This window comes from Macaca mulatta, chromosome 2 (genome assembly GCF_049350105.2).
Source record: "Macaca mulatta isolate MMU2019108-1 chromosome 2, T2T-MMU8v2.0, whole genome shotgun sequence".
NCBI lineage: Eukaryota > Metazoa > Chordata > Mammalia > Primates > Cercopithecidae > Macaca > Macaca mulatta.
This window is the reverse complement of record NC_133407.1, coordinates 5,371,071-5,386,867: the sequence shown is the minus strand read 5'-3', so window position 1 is coordinate 5,386,867 and position 15,797 is coordinate 5,371,071. Positions and strand designations below refer to the sequence as shown.

The following is a 15,797-nucleotide window of genomic DNA, read 5'->3' as shown; positions in this document are numbered from 1 at the left end:
TGTAAAATGCATCAGAAGTAGTTTGGTGTAGCAGTTAAAAGCTGAAGATACGGCATGGGAAAACCAAGTTCAAATCATACCTCCACCATGTAACCACATATGACTTTGGCAACCGACTTTACTTCTGATCCCTTAATTTCCTCCTCCACAGATGAGAATAATAATAATCACTATTGTCTAGGGTTATTGTTAGAAACTAGTAAGATAATGCATGCAATGTATTTAGCAAAGTTCCTGAAACATTTTGAGCCCTTAATATGTGTCAAAAATTATCTTGTGTAACAAACTCGATAAAATTTCAGTAATAAAAGTGACTAATCCCAATGGACTCATTGTAAAATAGTTTGACCACAAGCAATATGCAAAACTAAACACTATCTGTGAACACCATTGTAAGGAACATGGCTGTGTTTCGGTCAAGGATAGGCCGAGGTAGGATGTCTACAACCTGCGTGACTCAGTGAGTTTGCAGTGTAGGCGTGTAACTCCACTTGTTATCAGAGCCATGTAGCCATAACATGGGAAGGCCATCCCTTGGCCCTATACCATTATTGTCTGTAAAAGGTATAATTGTCTTGCTGACACTATACAGATGTGCTCATGCCCAGAGAAAGAGAGAGAGCCAGAGCTGTCCGTTTTTGCAGACAGACAGAAGTGAGCCAGCCAGGACACAGCTCAGCCCGCTTGCGCTAAGAGTTAAGCTGCTGACCTTCAAGGGAGAGCCAGTCACGCAGCTGCGTGTGGGAGCCATTGGACTAAGGAGCCGAGACAGAGCAGTGTAAGAGAGCTGCTGGTGAGAGGGCTGCTGAATAAAGCCTTATTTCACCTACCTACAGCCCCTGAGTGCTTTCAGCTGTCTGCCATTTATCCACCCACTCCCTTCAGACCTCAGCATGGGCTGGAACCTGACCCCAAACATGACAACCATAGTTGAATTTCTCAAAGTGATTGATTCAATGGCTTCCATGGAGCTTTTGCTTTTCCCAAAGAGCACAAGTGGTCAAAACTGAAGTCAGAATAAAGCTAAAAAGAAAACTGCTCACTTTTGCAGTATGTGAAACTCGAGAGAAGGGCTTTAGCATAAACAGCAAATTGACTCAGATTAGTTAGATGCAGTAACTATAAATGCAAGTACACACACACACACGCACCAGTACAATCATTCTTTACTCATACAGGAGGAAAAAAGTTAATTAACATAATAGAGCATCTTACCTTTGATGTTTGTATAATGTGACCTTGTATATGTTACTTAAATGAGCCTCCATTTACTCAGTTGTAAAATGGATATGAGTTGCTACCCCATAAGTTAAATGAGTACATACATTAAGTACAGCATATAAAAGGCAGTTTTTAAATTATATTTTTTGTTTTCTTTATAGGTAGCTGTTTCACTTACCATCAGAGGTGGAACTAAGATTGGCCGAATTCCTCAGGAAAAGAGAATTATAGGGTGCAGCGTCATCTAAACATGGTTTCTTCCCCAAATTCTCTTTTGGTGGGATTCTCTTTGTCTTGTAGAAGCAATCCCTGGGTTCTCTTCCTGCCTTTTAACCGAATTTTCATTGTATCCAGAGTACCGGCATTAATGCAAAACTGGTATTCTGAACAAGGTCGTCTTTGTTTTTCTGTAAATCCTTTTATTCTTACATTCACTGTTCATGTGTTTAGCCATCTAAAATATCTGTTGAGCACCCACTATGCATAAGCAAAGCAGTGTGCAATTCAGAGTCTTTGGAATGGGTATTTTGGGTTATAGCTCCTAACACACTCACTTAAACCAAGATTCTTACAGCACAAAGTTACTAATCTATTTACTCACCCAAGACATCACATAAACAACTCCCACTATAATAATTCTGTTCTGCAAATGGCAATGCCAGTTTTTGCTTGTTTGTTCTGCTGAGATGTGTTCAGCTTTTCCATGGACAAGAATATTACAACAGCCTTAGAGCAAGGTAGATTTTTCTGTGTAGGTCTAAGCTTCTAGATGCTTGAATCACGGTCAAGGAGATTATATTTCAGTATCTTTTCCTATTATATTTCAATGTCCTTCCTGTGGACACTTTATTTCAATGTCCTTCCTCTGGCTAGAATTCATCATGTTTTATCTGCTTGTGTTTTTTAAGCAACAATGACAGCACCAAGTTTCTATTCCTTATTAACAATCTACCCTTTGTTGTCTATCTGGACTTGCCCAAAGGGGTTCCTTTACATGTTATAGATGGGAGGACATTCTCAAAACTGTTTTCTGATCTCTACCTCAAGGTTCTTCTCTTTAATGTTCAGATAATGTTGTCCTTAGTTAATTGATCATGTTAGTATGGTTGTTTTTCTTCAATCTCCTATTACTATTTGGTTTGCCCATGTGTAGTAATTTGAATTAGTTGCAACCAATTACCAAGAATTGCTAATCATAGTTTCATATTATGCCCTGCATTCATGCCATGGAGTGCCCTTTGTGTAGTGATATGATGTCTTTTTTTTCTTTTTTTTTGAGACAGAGTCTCACTCTGTCACCCAGGCATCTGCCACTGCAAGCTCCACTACCTGGGTTCGCGCCATTCTCCTGCCTCAGCCTCCCGAGTAGCTGGGACTACAGGCACCTGCCACCACGCCCGGCTACTTTTTTGTATTTTTTAGTAGAGACAGGGCTTCAATGTGTCGGCCAAGATGGTCTCAATTTCCTGACCTTGTGATCCGCCCGCCTCAGGCTCCCAAAGTGCTGGGATTACAGGCGTGAGCCACCATGCCCGGCCAAGATATAATGTCTTGGATCCCTTTTACTTTTATCTATATTTGACAATAAGAACTAATTGAGTCTATTCGACAATAAGATCCTTCTGAGTCCTTAGGTGTTATTTAATTCTCACAACAACTGTATGAAACAGGCATTATTTCCTAAAATAACTATTAATATTCATAAATTATTTGTAGAACAAAGAAACACTCTTGGAAATGTATGTTCAAAATAAATACTAAATCATTCAGTCTGGAGTGAGATAAACCTTTCACTATCTAGCAGTGTGATTTGAAACCCAACACAAAACAGAGGAATATATCCCACTGTTGGCTACAGGTATTCCCATAATTTCAGCCGGCATTACTATTACAAGAGTGCTAACACATAGTCCTCCTGCAAGTAAAAGCGCAACTAAGGACCTTTGTTTGGTGAGGCCAACAGCAGAGAGCCGCGAGTCTGCCTCAAAAGATAATGAGATGCCTGGCCTGATTAGCAAGAACAATTTCTGAAAACAGAATTTGCCCTAGATCAAGGGCATGGGACAACATGGCAAGTTCGGTTAAAAGTCACTTGTAAAATAAGAGCATTGTTAACCAGGGAGGGAGTCTCAGATTACTGGGTTCAAATTTCTCTCTAGGAAAAAACAGCTATACAGCATCCTTCGCAGATGAGCACCTGCGTCTGCTTAAGAGGGGCTTTTCGTTGCCTTACAGGGCTGCATACTCTCTTGTTGGAGAGCTGTGATGGTGTATTAGTTTTCTGTTGCTGCATAGCAAACTCAGTGTCTTAATACAACACAGATTTATTATCTCACAGTTTTGACGGGTTGGGTATTCAGTTAGCTGGGTCCTATGCTGAGCGTCTTACAAGACTAAAATCAAGGCGTTACCTGAGCTGTGCTCTTTCTGGAGCTAAGAGACCTCTTCACACTCATATGGTTGTTGGCAGAATTCGCTTCCTTGCAGCCTTGAGATGGAGGCCCCCATTCTCTTGCTGGTAGTCAGCTGGAAGCGACTCTCAGTCTTAGCAACCACTCCTTACCACACAGCATCTTCCAGCTTCAAAAACGCAACATGGAACCTCCCTTGCATCAGACCTTTCTCGTGCTTTAACTATCTCTGACTTCCGGAAAGGCCCAGTCTCTTTTAATGACTCACTTGATTAGGTCAGGTGTGCCCAATCTCCGTTTTTATTAACTCAGTTGAGTTCATGTGGATTACACCTGTAAAGTCCTTTTTTTCCATAGAACATAATATAACAGGAGTCCTAGCTTCTCATATTTACAGGTTCTGCCCACACTGAGCTAGAGGGGATTACACAAACGGAACGGTGATCACAGGGGTGTCACGTTATGTTTCTGCCACCACAGATGATTAGGAAGTTCCGGCAGGTGCGGTGGCTCACGCCTGTAATCAGCACTTTGGGAGGCCAAGGCGGGCAGATCACGAGGGCAGGGGATTGAGATCAGCCTGGCCAACATGGTGGAACCCTGTCTCTACTAGAAATACAAAAATTAGCTGGGTGCGGTGGCATGCACCTGTAATCCCAACTACTCAGTAGACTGAGGCAGGAAAATCGCTTGAACCCGGGAGGCAGACGTTGCAGTGAGCTGAGATCGCGCCACTTCACTCCAACCTGGGCAACAGAGCAATACTCCATCTCAAAAAAAAGAGGAAGTTCTGCCATAAGGAGAATAAATATGGCTGGAATCTACCAACGCCTACTTTTGTTCTCCACATCAGCCTGTCAACTCTTGGAAGAAAAACATTATGACGGTTCTTTGGGAAACTGTTTCTAAATTCTTTTAAACACTTCTTACTTGTGACATGCAGATATTCCTCCAAATACACTCACTTCTTGAAATTTCTAAGTATGAGTTTTAGAATTAAAAAAAAGTTTTAAATATAACTTCCTAGATTTTTCCTAATAAAATACAGATTATGGCAGAACTTTTATTTATTTCTTCTATTCTGCAGAACAGGCTTCTATTAAGGCATTCCAGGACTAATTTTTTATAGCTACATCACATTGGCAAATAAAATTCGGCACATTGAATAAAGCACTTCAATTACTTTCTCATGTACAACTACCAAACCCAAGTCACTCATATCCTCACCTAGTATTTTGAAAATAGCTGAAAACAAAAACTCAATAATGTGGTCTGTTACATTGTGTCTTGCCAATTTCTCACCTACAATCCAGCTAGAGAAATGTTTGAATCTTGATTCTGTCGCCTATATTGTTGTTCTTCCCTCATAGCGAGGTGTCAGTTGAAGAACGATAAGCTTACCTTTACCTCATTCAACCTGATAATATACATGTTGACTGAAAACAAGAGAGAGCCGACAGGGCTGACTTTCAGTTTCAATTTTTTCTTTTCAGTTTTAATCCTTCGAGTGTTTTTTTTGGGGGGAAGTTCTTTATTGGAGGATGACCTTTTGTATGTAAGATACATTATATTGCGTATGTAAAATAATCTACATGTTCAAAATTCCTGATTTTTCTTTTTCTTCTTTTTTTGAGGTAGAGTCTCACTCCATTGCCCAGGCTGGACCGCAATGGCATGATCTCGGCTCACTGCAACCTCTGCCTCCCAGGTTCAAGCAATTCTCCTGCCTCAGCCTCCCAAGTAGCTGGGATTACAGGCACCTGCCACCATGCCCAGCTAATTTTTTTATTTTTATTTTTAGTAGAGATGGGGTTTTGTCATGTTGGCCAGCCTGGTCTCAAACTCCTGACCTCAGGTGATCCACCTGCCTCAGCCTCTCAAAGTGCTGGAATTCCAGGCATAAGCCACCGTGCCCAGCCAATTCTTGATTTTTTTTAAACAACTCATTACATATTACTTGTTTTCTCAATGATAACCTCAAACAATGATCATTCTTTACATTTTAACCAGAAAAAAAGGAAATACCCTGAACACCAATCTCACTTAATATATGTATTCCTGCATTTTCTAATTATTTTTGCACTTTGTAACTCTTGATTCCTTGTACATAAATGAACCACTTATTTTTCATAGCACTTTCCATATGTCACATGTGACCCTCACAAAACTTGTGAGTCAGGAGAGCTAGTGGTGTTGTTCTTAGGTAAAGAGCCAAGGCCAAAGAGGTATCAACAACCACGTGGTTAGCAGCAGAGCCTTGACTAAAACCCAGGTTTGCTATCTCCGAGTCCAGGGCTCCTCTACTGTTCAGCAGAAGAAAATTACTTCGAAGCAAAATGCACCTTTGTCAGTTCTGTTTTGTCCACACCAAGCAGCCATTTTGCCTTCTGGGGCTGCTCTGATTTGTGATTTTGACATTTTGTTGGTGGGTGTCTGTACCGAAGGGGAACACAGATGGAACTGTTGGGCTTTGCAACTGGTATGAATCAAGCAGCACTTGTGGCTCCAGTGGGGTCAGAATCAAAGTCGTCTTCAGAAAGCAGATGCAGCCTGTGGTCAGAGGAGCTGCCGAAGCAGAGGCTGATATGCACACAGTGTGCCTCCAGACAAACCAGGCTGAGGAGAGGCTGATATGCACACAGTGTGCCTCCAGACAAACCAGGCTGAGGAGAGGCTGATATGCACACAGTGTGCCTCCAGACAAACCAGGCTGAGGAGAGCCGCCATGATTACTTTTCCTCCCAGCAGAGTATAATGATAAAATAATACCTATCAGTCATTGAGAACATTCCAAGCTTTCTATGGAGGTTCCATGAGACAATGGTCAGGAGATAATCTGTGCATGTATTTGCACACACACACACACACAGAGAGAGAAAGATTCCATGGATGCATAAGTGTGGGAAATGCGGTGCACTGTGGCTGGGTGAGGTGGCTCACGCCTATAATCCTAGCACTTTAGGAGGTCGAGGCAGGAAGATCGTTTGAGACCAGCCTGGAAAACATAGGGAGACTTCATCTCTACTGAAATTTAAAAAAAATTAGCCAGCTGGTGTAGCACATGCCTGTGGTGCCAGCTATATGGGAGGCTGAGGCAGGAGGATTGCTTGTGCCTGGGAGATTGAGGCTGCAGTGAGCTATGATCACACCTCTGCACTCCAGCCTGTGTGGCAGAGCAAGACCCTGACACACACACACACACACACACTATATATATATATATATATACACACACACACACACAGTGCTATACAGTACACTGTAATGCTCCTTAAGAGATCACAGAAAACCGTAATATTGATATGGTTTGAATGTGTCCTCCAGGGTTTTTGTGCTGGGAGGTGGGGTGAATAAGAGGCGATTAGATCACAAGGCTCTGCCCTTGTGAACATTATTTTCACTCTAGTGGGTTAGTTATTGCAAAGTGGGCTCATTATAAAGGCAAGTTGGGCCCCCTCTTACTCTCCTGCTCTCTTGTGCTCTCTTGCCCTTTTACCTTCCACCATGGGATGACTCAGCAAGAAGGCCCCCACCAGGCATGGCCCCTCAGCCTTGAACTTCCCGCCTCCAGAACCATAACAAATAAATTTATTTTCTTTATAAATCACCCAGTCTGTGGTCTTCTGTTACAGCAACACAAAGCAGACCAAGACAAATATACTCAAGATTTGAGAAGCCCTGCTGTTATTTGCGTAACCGTTTCACACAGTATTTCTCAAACCTAATGGGGAAGGAGAACAGGGAAACGTCTTATATAATACCTACTGCAGAAGATATGTTTAGAAAAGCTGTATTACCTCATTTAATCTTCACCACAATCCCAAATGGTAGGTATTAGAGAGGTCAAATAACTTGCCTAACAGAACTAGAATTCAACTCAGGTCAGCCTGAAGCCAAATCCCATTCCATTAAGTATGGAGCTATATAACCTGAAGGCTTCAGAATTATTTAGGGTCTTGTGTTGTGAAGGCTCCTGTGGGCTCTTAGAGAAGCCAAGGGTCCTGAGACAGCTAGAGAAGACAAGAAAAGTGGACTGCAAATGGAGAGGCTAAGGGAATCACCTGGGCAGGGCAGATTTTTAAGAAAAAGGCAGGTGAAGAAAAGGAGCCTATTATAGCTGGATAGTAGTGAGGAGGGTGGGGAGTGGATGGGAGTACGTTGGAAAAAACAATAAAGACCTGTACAGTGAGAATATTGATTGCAGGGCTGTTGTAAGGTTTTGGGTAAAATGAAAACCTGTGTGTCAAGCACCTAGCACTACACCGTAGCTGGGACAGTAAGCACTAGCAGGATGAGAACAGGAGATGGGAATGGTAACAGGGTTCAACTCTAGAGGCCAGTGCAAAGCTTTATATCCATGCTGAGCTCAGCAGAATCACCCAAGACTGTGCTTGCACAATCTCACAGCATCGCCCCTCCATCCACTCAGGCTCTCCATGGCTGTTTGATTGAAGACGTCCATTATTTGCCTCCACTGTCTCTAATGTTTACCACAATGACTCTCACGATTACCACTGATTGTTCACTTGAAATACTGAGTACAAGCAGAAGTTAGACTGGGCCAAAGGGAATCTTCCTCGAAGAAAGAGCAAGTGGGGTGAGGCTGTCAACATGTGACAGACCCCACTGCTGGGACTAAACTCTGCCCAGGTTTAGTTTGACCTACTGATGGTTTTTTCAAAAGATGAATTTGCTTTCAAAATTTATCATCAGGCTATCTCACATAAAAAGTCAGATTTCTGGCCTCTCTTTATTTATTTATTTATTTATTTTTTACCTTTTAGCTTTAAAAACATCTATTTCTAGAGTCTGGGAAGTCCAAGATCAAGGTGCTGGCAGATCCAGTGTCTGATGCGGACCCTCCTGCTGCTGCACAGACGGCCATCTTTTCTCTGTGCCCTCACATGGTAGAAGGGACAAGGGAGATCTCTAGGGTCTCTTTTCGTTTATTTATAATAGAAACGGGCTTTTTCTATGTTAACCAGGCTGGTCTCGAACTTCCAGCCTCAAGAGATCCTCCCACCTGAGCCTCCCAAAGTGCTGGGATTACAGGCATGAGCCACTGTGCCTGGCCAGGGGTCTCTTTTCTTTTTTTAACTTCCAACTTTTAAGTTCAGGTGTACATGTGCAGGATGTGCAGGTTTGTTACATCGGTAAAATTGTGCCATAGCAGTTTGCTGCACAGATTGACCTGTCACCTAGATGGTAAGCCCAGTATCAATTAGCTATTCTTCCTGATGCTCTCCCTCCTCCCACCTCCCACCTTCTGATAGGTCCCAGTGTGTGTTGTTCCCCATCTGGCTTCCTTCTAAAAGACCAGCAATTGCAAGATCAGGACAGCAGTTTCCTGGAGCTAAGTCACAGCTTCCACAGTTCAGTCATCCCAGCTCCCTCGGGCTTACCTGAGTCCATGGATTACCTGATCAACCAGAGTAGGATTTGCATCTGTGCTCTACGCCCCAGAATTCTGAAAAAGAAATCTACAGCCGTCTCTCCTTCCCCAGAACGAGTTAAGCTTACTTAACTTATTACTTAACTTACTTAACTCTATTAGGGATTCCTAATAGAGGTTTCTGGTGAGCGTCTGTAAAAGTGTTTGATCACCTGCAAAAATGAAGAAAACTGGGGCACCTGACTCATTATTTAATCCTATGATACCAATGTCCTTTCTGTGAGTGAGAGGATTAAAGTATCAGGCTATAAACTTTACAAATACAGCAACTAGTTAGAGAAGAATAAAGAGCAATGTAATTTTTTCCCGCACTCTTATCTACATGTTGAAAACATCAGAGCTAACAGAATTGTTCAGCAGCAAACACAGGGGAATAGATTTTCGTTCTTTAAAAGCCTTCATTCTGAAGATTTCAAAGTGCTGTGCTATCGTCAAGCTTAGCGTGGTACAATAATGCAAGCCACAAGTATGAGCTGCCTTCATAATATTAACTTTCCTAGCAGCCACATTAAAGATGTAAAGAGAAGCAGGTGAAATTTTTACTTAACCTATCTAAAATATTGTCATTTCAATGTGTTAACAATATAAAAATTATTAATAAGATACTTTACTCTTTTTTGACTAAATTCTTCAAAATCTGGTGCGTATTTTACACATAAAGCATATTTTAGTGTGGACTAGCTACGTTTCTAGTGCTCAGAAACTACATGTGGGCCGTGGCTGCCTTACTGAACAACACAGATGTAGATGAAATTATGTTTCCTTCAATTAGCAAACAAGAATAGGTGGAGGGAGAGGCGGTATGGATTTGCCCCAGAACTCATAGGGAACCAGGAGGCCAGCCAGGAAACTGACATCATTCTAATCTAAAAACCATGTTCTCCAAGTTCTTTGGGGCCCCCAAATGTGCCCTCACTCTGAGCCTTCCCCCGTCTGTCTCTGTCTCCTTTCTTCACTCTCTAACTGGAGCTACCTGTTGTACGGTGAACAGAACAGGATGTGGAGAAGGAGTGGGCTGAATTCCCAGTCTGTCCCTTGCAGGCTAATGACCTTGGGCAAGTTATTTAACCTCCCTGGTCTCAGATTTCTTTTCAATAAAATAGGATTAGTTCTTTCATCACTGAGTTCTGAGGATTATATAAAATCATAAATGTAAACACTTCAGCACCAAATAAACACTATAGTTTTCAACTTTTTAATAATTATTTTTAAGCGTGTGTGTGTGTTTGATGAAAAGAGCAGTGGGGAAATAATTGGAGACATGAGAAATTTTTAAAATATGTGTTAAAAATCCCAGGCCACATTCTACTCCTTCTTTAGTGGTTGATGCTTAAAACTTCTCTCCACGCTTATAAAAAGCATGACTTCAGCCCAAAGCCCCCTAATCCTAGGTTATGCATACATACCCGAAGCATGAGAATAAAAAAGGAGTTCTTGTTTTCACTAGAGTTTGTTCAGTCACACAGCAACCCAGATAATAAGGGGGAGACATCCCATTGAGCACCACGCGGGGCTCCACAAATACTGTAAATGTCTGAGGAAACATCACAGGTTCATTGCATATGAAGACGGCAAGAATTCTATCATCCAGAGGTCATAAGTTTCTTAGCCCCTGCAGGTTTCGCCACAATAAAATGGTGCTTTGCAGCCCTTAAGGAACCTTACCAGACTGAAACCTTTCAAGGTCTTAAAGCCTGAAGCGCAAATGCTACACTCTATCTTCTAATTTAGCTGCAGTCCCTACTCACAGCATTGGACACTTCAAGAAGACTAGTAAAATAAAGGGAAGACTCACCAGTTCATCCTCCTCTCCCTGGTTGAGCAAAGCCCGATGGTCCTTCTTACTGTTCTCTTCCATCTAAACTCAGCCAGTGAGGATCTCTCCTGGCTAACTCCTTGGAGAAACGTCAGAATCCCTTGGGCTTCTGTGAACTTGGAATCGTCAAGACTTGTGATTGCTCTTCTCGGGCACTTTTAAAATCTCTTAACACACCTTGCCTATTAGACTAACAAAGGAAAGAAAGAAAATCTTCTCAGGAGCAGGATTGGTCTGTTAATCTGGTTGTTGTGGGGGTTTTTCCTAGTGTTTGTTTATTGAGCTAGATATGAGTGCGTCAAGACTTGAGGAATGAAGGGGGAAGAAGCTGGCGAACTAGAAAGACAAATAATTTTGGATGCAATCCATAAATGTCTCCGCCAAGGAATGAAAATAGTCACTTTGCTAATAACCTAAGACAAAAGGATTAGCCAGTGAGAGATGTATAAAAACCCTGCAGACTTTGAAACTAATGAACATATTGGGGGTGACAATGAGAATTGAAGGAAGGGAGATAGGCTTATGATAGAGAATGTAGGAATAATTTTGGAATTAGAAAAATCTGAGTTCTAATCCCTGCTTTACTGAGGACCCTGGACAAATCACTTAAAATCTGAAATTGTGGTTTCTAGTACTTAACAATGTCAATAATAACTCTACGGTCATATAAAGATTTAAGATGATATTCATAGAAGGCCAACGATAGCACCCACCACACTCAGTAGGAGAAAGTAATCATCATCGCAATCATTACACTAACCAAGAAGAAAGAGGCTTTAAAAAGTAAACTATATTAATAACTTGATTCTTTTCATTTTCTCTTTAGAGTTTACAAAAGTTTCCAAATGAGCAAAGTAAGTGGAGGGAAGAGATGCTAGAAAGACCGAGGATTAAGGATATAGCCCAAATTTCAACACCACTGAATTTGACATTTTCTTTAGAAAATAGGTATACTGTGACCATTCCATAGTTAGTTAATTTGTTTGTGGTGAAAACTTTTGTCATTTTATTGGCTCTTATTGTATCCTTGCACTTTGGCTGTGGAAGAAAATGTGCCGTGAATGAAAACTGTTAGAGGATGATACTTGGCTGTTTCTGCTGACTGAAATAGTCATTGATTGCCTTGAGCAGGCACAAGTGTCCAACTTGATGTTCAGGAGAGTTTGACGTGCTTTCTAACCAGGAGAAAGTGGCCGATGAGAATAAACAGAAAGACAACTGCAGTTCTTCATGTTTGTTTGTTTGAGACAGAGTATTGCCCTGTCCCCCAGGCTGAAGTGCAATGGCACGATCTCTGCTCACTGCAACCTCCACTTCCCAGGCTCAAGAGATTCTCCTGCCTTAGCCTCCTGAGTAGCTGAGATTACAGGCACCCACCAGCAGCCTGGCTAATTTTTGTACTTTTAGTAGAGATGGGGGGGGGTTCATCATGTTGGCCAGGCTGGTTTCGAACTCCTGACCTCAAATGATCTGCCCACCTCAGCCTTCCAAAGTGCTGAGATTACAGGCATGAGCCACCACACCCAGCCTGTTGTTGTTTTAGGAATAATTATACCAATTTTAAAAGCATTCCCCGACCTGTCCCCACAGACCCAAACAAAATGTGGTGGTGTTGTCTTCAAAAAAGATAATTTTTGTGTCATTAACATGATGGAAGAACTTTTTAAAAAACGTAACTGTCAAGTATTCTATTTGCATTTAGGAGACTGTTCATCTATGCTAGATTGTCATTGTCCCTCCTTCTCCCATAAAAGTTTGCTGGGAATCCATGTCATGGCTCGTAGCGGTCCCTCTAACCATACCATGTGAAAAGGAGCATTTGCTGGGCATCCCTGATACCATTCATGTTTTACTCATAGCTGAGTAATCAACATATCTAGAATTATTTTGCATTGCCTAAGTCATATGTATATAGTGAATGTTATATAATATACCTGGCAGGTCTGTTTTAAATTAATTGAATAAAGATACAAATACTTTGTAAAAATATTAATAATAACAAGGTGGTCAGGGGAGACACTACAAAGATGTGAGGAGCTAAGGGCACATGGCTACCTGGGCAAAGAGGGTTCTGAGTAAAAGGAATATCAGGTGTCAAAATCCTGAAGTTGGTGGCCAGGAAGGAAGCCAGAGTGCCTAGGACAGTGTGCACAGCAAACAGAGTCAGAGGATCCCAGGAAGCAAAGCGACGTTGTGGACATATTTGGCACTCAGAGAAGATCGTTCTTTACGTCCCCCTTGTCTAAGTGATAAATTTTTTACGTGTGAGATAGAATTAATAGCAATGGCCAGAAAATAAACATAGACAGTAAAATGGTCTTTTATTGAATTTTGTATATGTAATTATGCCAGTAAAAATGATTTTTAAAAATAAAAAACAAAATAAAGATTACTGTACATAAAGAAGTAATCAATACTTTTCAACTATACTAAGACTTTTTTACTAGAGGAGAAAAATGTATACATTTTAATTAATAGTAACATTATAGCAACTAATAAATGAATTTTAATGAAATAAAACACAGGCAAAAGGTAAAATTTGGGCAATTATTAAATCATTTCACTCATGGAACATTTTATTTTCTTGACTCATACTTTTTTCAAAAAGTGAACAAAAATTTGAAAAGCAAAATAAATCTCAACTTTAAAGGTATTATTTTTGAGATGGAGTCTTGCTCTTGTTGCCCAGGCTGGAGCGCAATGTCGCGATCTCAGCTCACTGCAACCTCCGACTCCTGGGTTCAAGGGATCTCCTGCCTCAGCCTCCCAAGTAGCTGGGATTACAGGCTGCAGCACCATGCCCAGCTAATTTTGTATTTTTAGTAGAGATGGGGTTTCTCCATGTTGATCAGGCTGGTCTTGAACTCCTGACCTCAGGTGATCCACCCAGATATTATTCAAATTCAGAAATATATTTCAAGTACGAACTAAAATGTACACTTACCATAAAAAATGACAACTGAGAATGTGCACTCTGTCTTCCTCTATTTGTGAAGAAGAGCCTTGGAAGAAAAGCCTCTAAGACAACTGAACTAAACTGGAGCCAGAGAATGGAAGTCTGAACAGTGTGGAGAGGGAATTAGATTTTATATTATTGGCAAAAAGCAACCACTGGATGTAACAGTAGTTCTCCAACTTATTCAGCTCTCCTCCATTAAATCCTGCCCATAACTGTGGAAAACTGCCATAGTCAAAACACTATTCTAGGTCCTAAAATGAGGATCCATAGACAAAGAAGGTTCAACCCTTGCCCTTGAGCTCAGTCTACAGGAGCCGTGCTCTCAAGTCCAGGTCTTACATATGCTCTACTTTTCCTCCAGCTGCTCTTGTGTCCTACTTCACAAAAGAATCTTTGGCAAGCTCGTCGCTCCTTGCCAGGTTCAGGTGTGGCTTGTTACTGATATACGTAGGTACCACCCATATAGGTATGACTGTACTTTGCTTAGCAGGATCCTTTGAGGTGAATTCCTCTGATAGAAACTGTATGATTCAGAATCTGTTGGCAGAAGTTATGATGTTCGAAAGAGATTGATTCTTGGAATACATGCGACTTCTATTAGAAAGCAAGGCAGCCCAGGGACTTCTGATTACAGCAGGTGAAGCTAAAGAAAAAAATATTCCCTTTTACCCACTCATAGCTGACTCATCAATGAAGAAACGACTCCCCCACTTCTGCTAGTAGTTTTCTCGGGATCTCTCATTTCTACTCTTTTTTTTTTTCTTTTTTTTTTTGAGATGAAGTCTTGTTCTGTCACCCAGGCTGGAGTGCAGTGGGGCAATCTCGGCTCACTACAACCTCCGCCTCCTGGATTCCAGCAATTCTCCTACCTCAGCCTCCCGAGTAGCTGGGATTACAGGTGCCCGCCACCACACCTGGCTAATTTGTGTAGTTTTAGTAGAAACTAAAATTAGTTTCACCGTGTTGGCCAGGCTAGTCTCAAATTCCTGACTTCAGGTGATCCACCCACCTCGGCCTCCCAAAGTGCTGGGATTACAGGCGTAAGCCACCGCACCCAACCTCATTTCTACTCTTATCCTAGGAATGGTTACAGCTACCCTCCACAGTGGCAGAGACACAAGCTTAGGTAGCTGAGCTAGCTCTTCCATGCCCCTCATGGGAGTCAAGAACCAGAACTTGAACTAAATTCTATGCTCTGCTTGGTTTTTATTGTAAAATGAGGCTTGATATGTTACAATTACTGTTAATATGTTGTGGATTATTGAAGCAATTTTAAAAATTTAATTCCTTGTGTTTGGATTTTTTTAAAAACTGCCTTTTCAGTCATCAAATAAATATTAATTGATTTACTTCCTCATGGACTCAATTCTATTTTCCAAATGCTTCATATGTCCCAGGTTGGGTGACCCTCACTGTCCTTGAGTCCATCAACTTTGCTTTGGGGACTATTCCCATAACATTTGATATGTAAGTCAAGAATAGTTCTTAACACATTCAAGGAAAAGAACCATTCATCTTTAAATTCAAGCACTTAGCATAGGGAGAGGTATATACAATAGGTGCTCAAAAAATATTGTGTGATATATAAATGACTCTTTTCCTGCCTAGGGAATATGTTTTTCCTGCACTACTCAATGACAGATAACGTCTGTGGTCTGCTCAGATCTTCTTGGATGTCTTTGATGCCTTCACAGGCATTTGTGTGCTTTCTTCTAATGACCTATTCTTCCAGCTTGCTTCAGAGGGTTGCCCTTGAGTCCCTTTGACTGTTCTACCAAAGACCCAAAGTTTGCTCCCCACCCCCACCCTGCGCAGGCAGCCCTGAGCCAGTGACTGACAAGGCAGAAGTCTGAAGCTGTTTCCTCGCCAAGAGTTGGGACAGAGTGAAGAAATGTTTACATTCCAAAGCTCCCTGGCAGCATCAGATTGAAATAAAGA

At 41.5% G+C, this 15,797-nt stretch overlaps 1 protein-coding gene across 1 annotated transcript in view; it reads right to left on the bottom strand.

The window, feature by feature from the left end:
• ATP13A5 (ATPase 13A5) overlaps nucleotides 1–11,230 on the bottom strand; it is a 115,273-nt gene extending 104,043 nt beyond the window's left edge. The window contains exon 1 of the mRNA XM_001095224.5: nucleotides 10,880–11,230. Within this exon, the coding sequence (XP_001095224.3) occupies nucleotides 10,880–10,942 (63 nt within the window). The 5' untranslated portion in view covers nucleotides 10,943–11,230. The remainder of the gene's footprint in view (nucleotides 1–10,879) is intronic.
• Nucleotides 11,231–15,797: the final 4,567 nt, after the last annotated feature.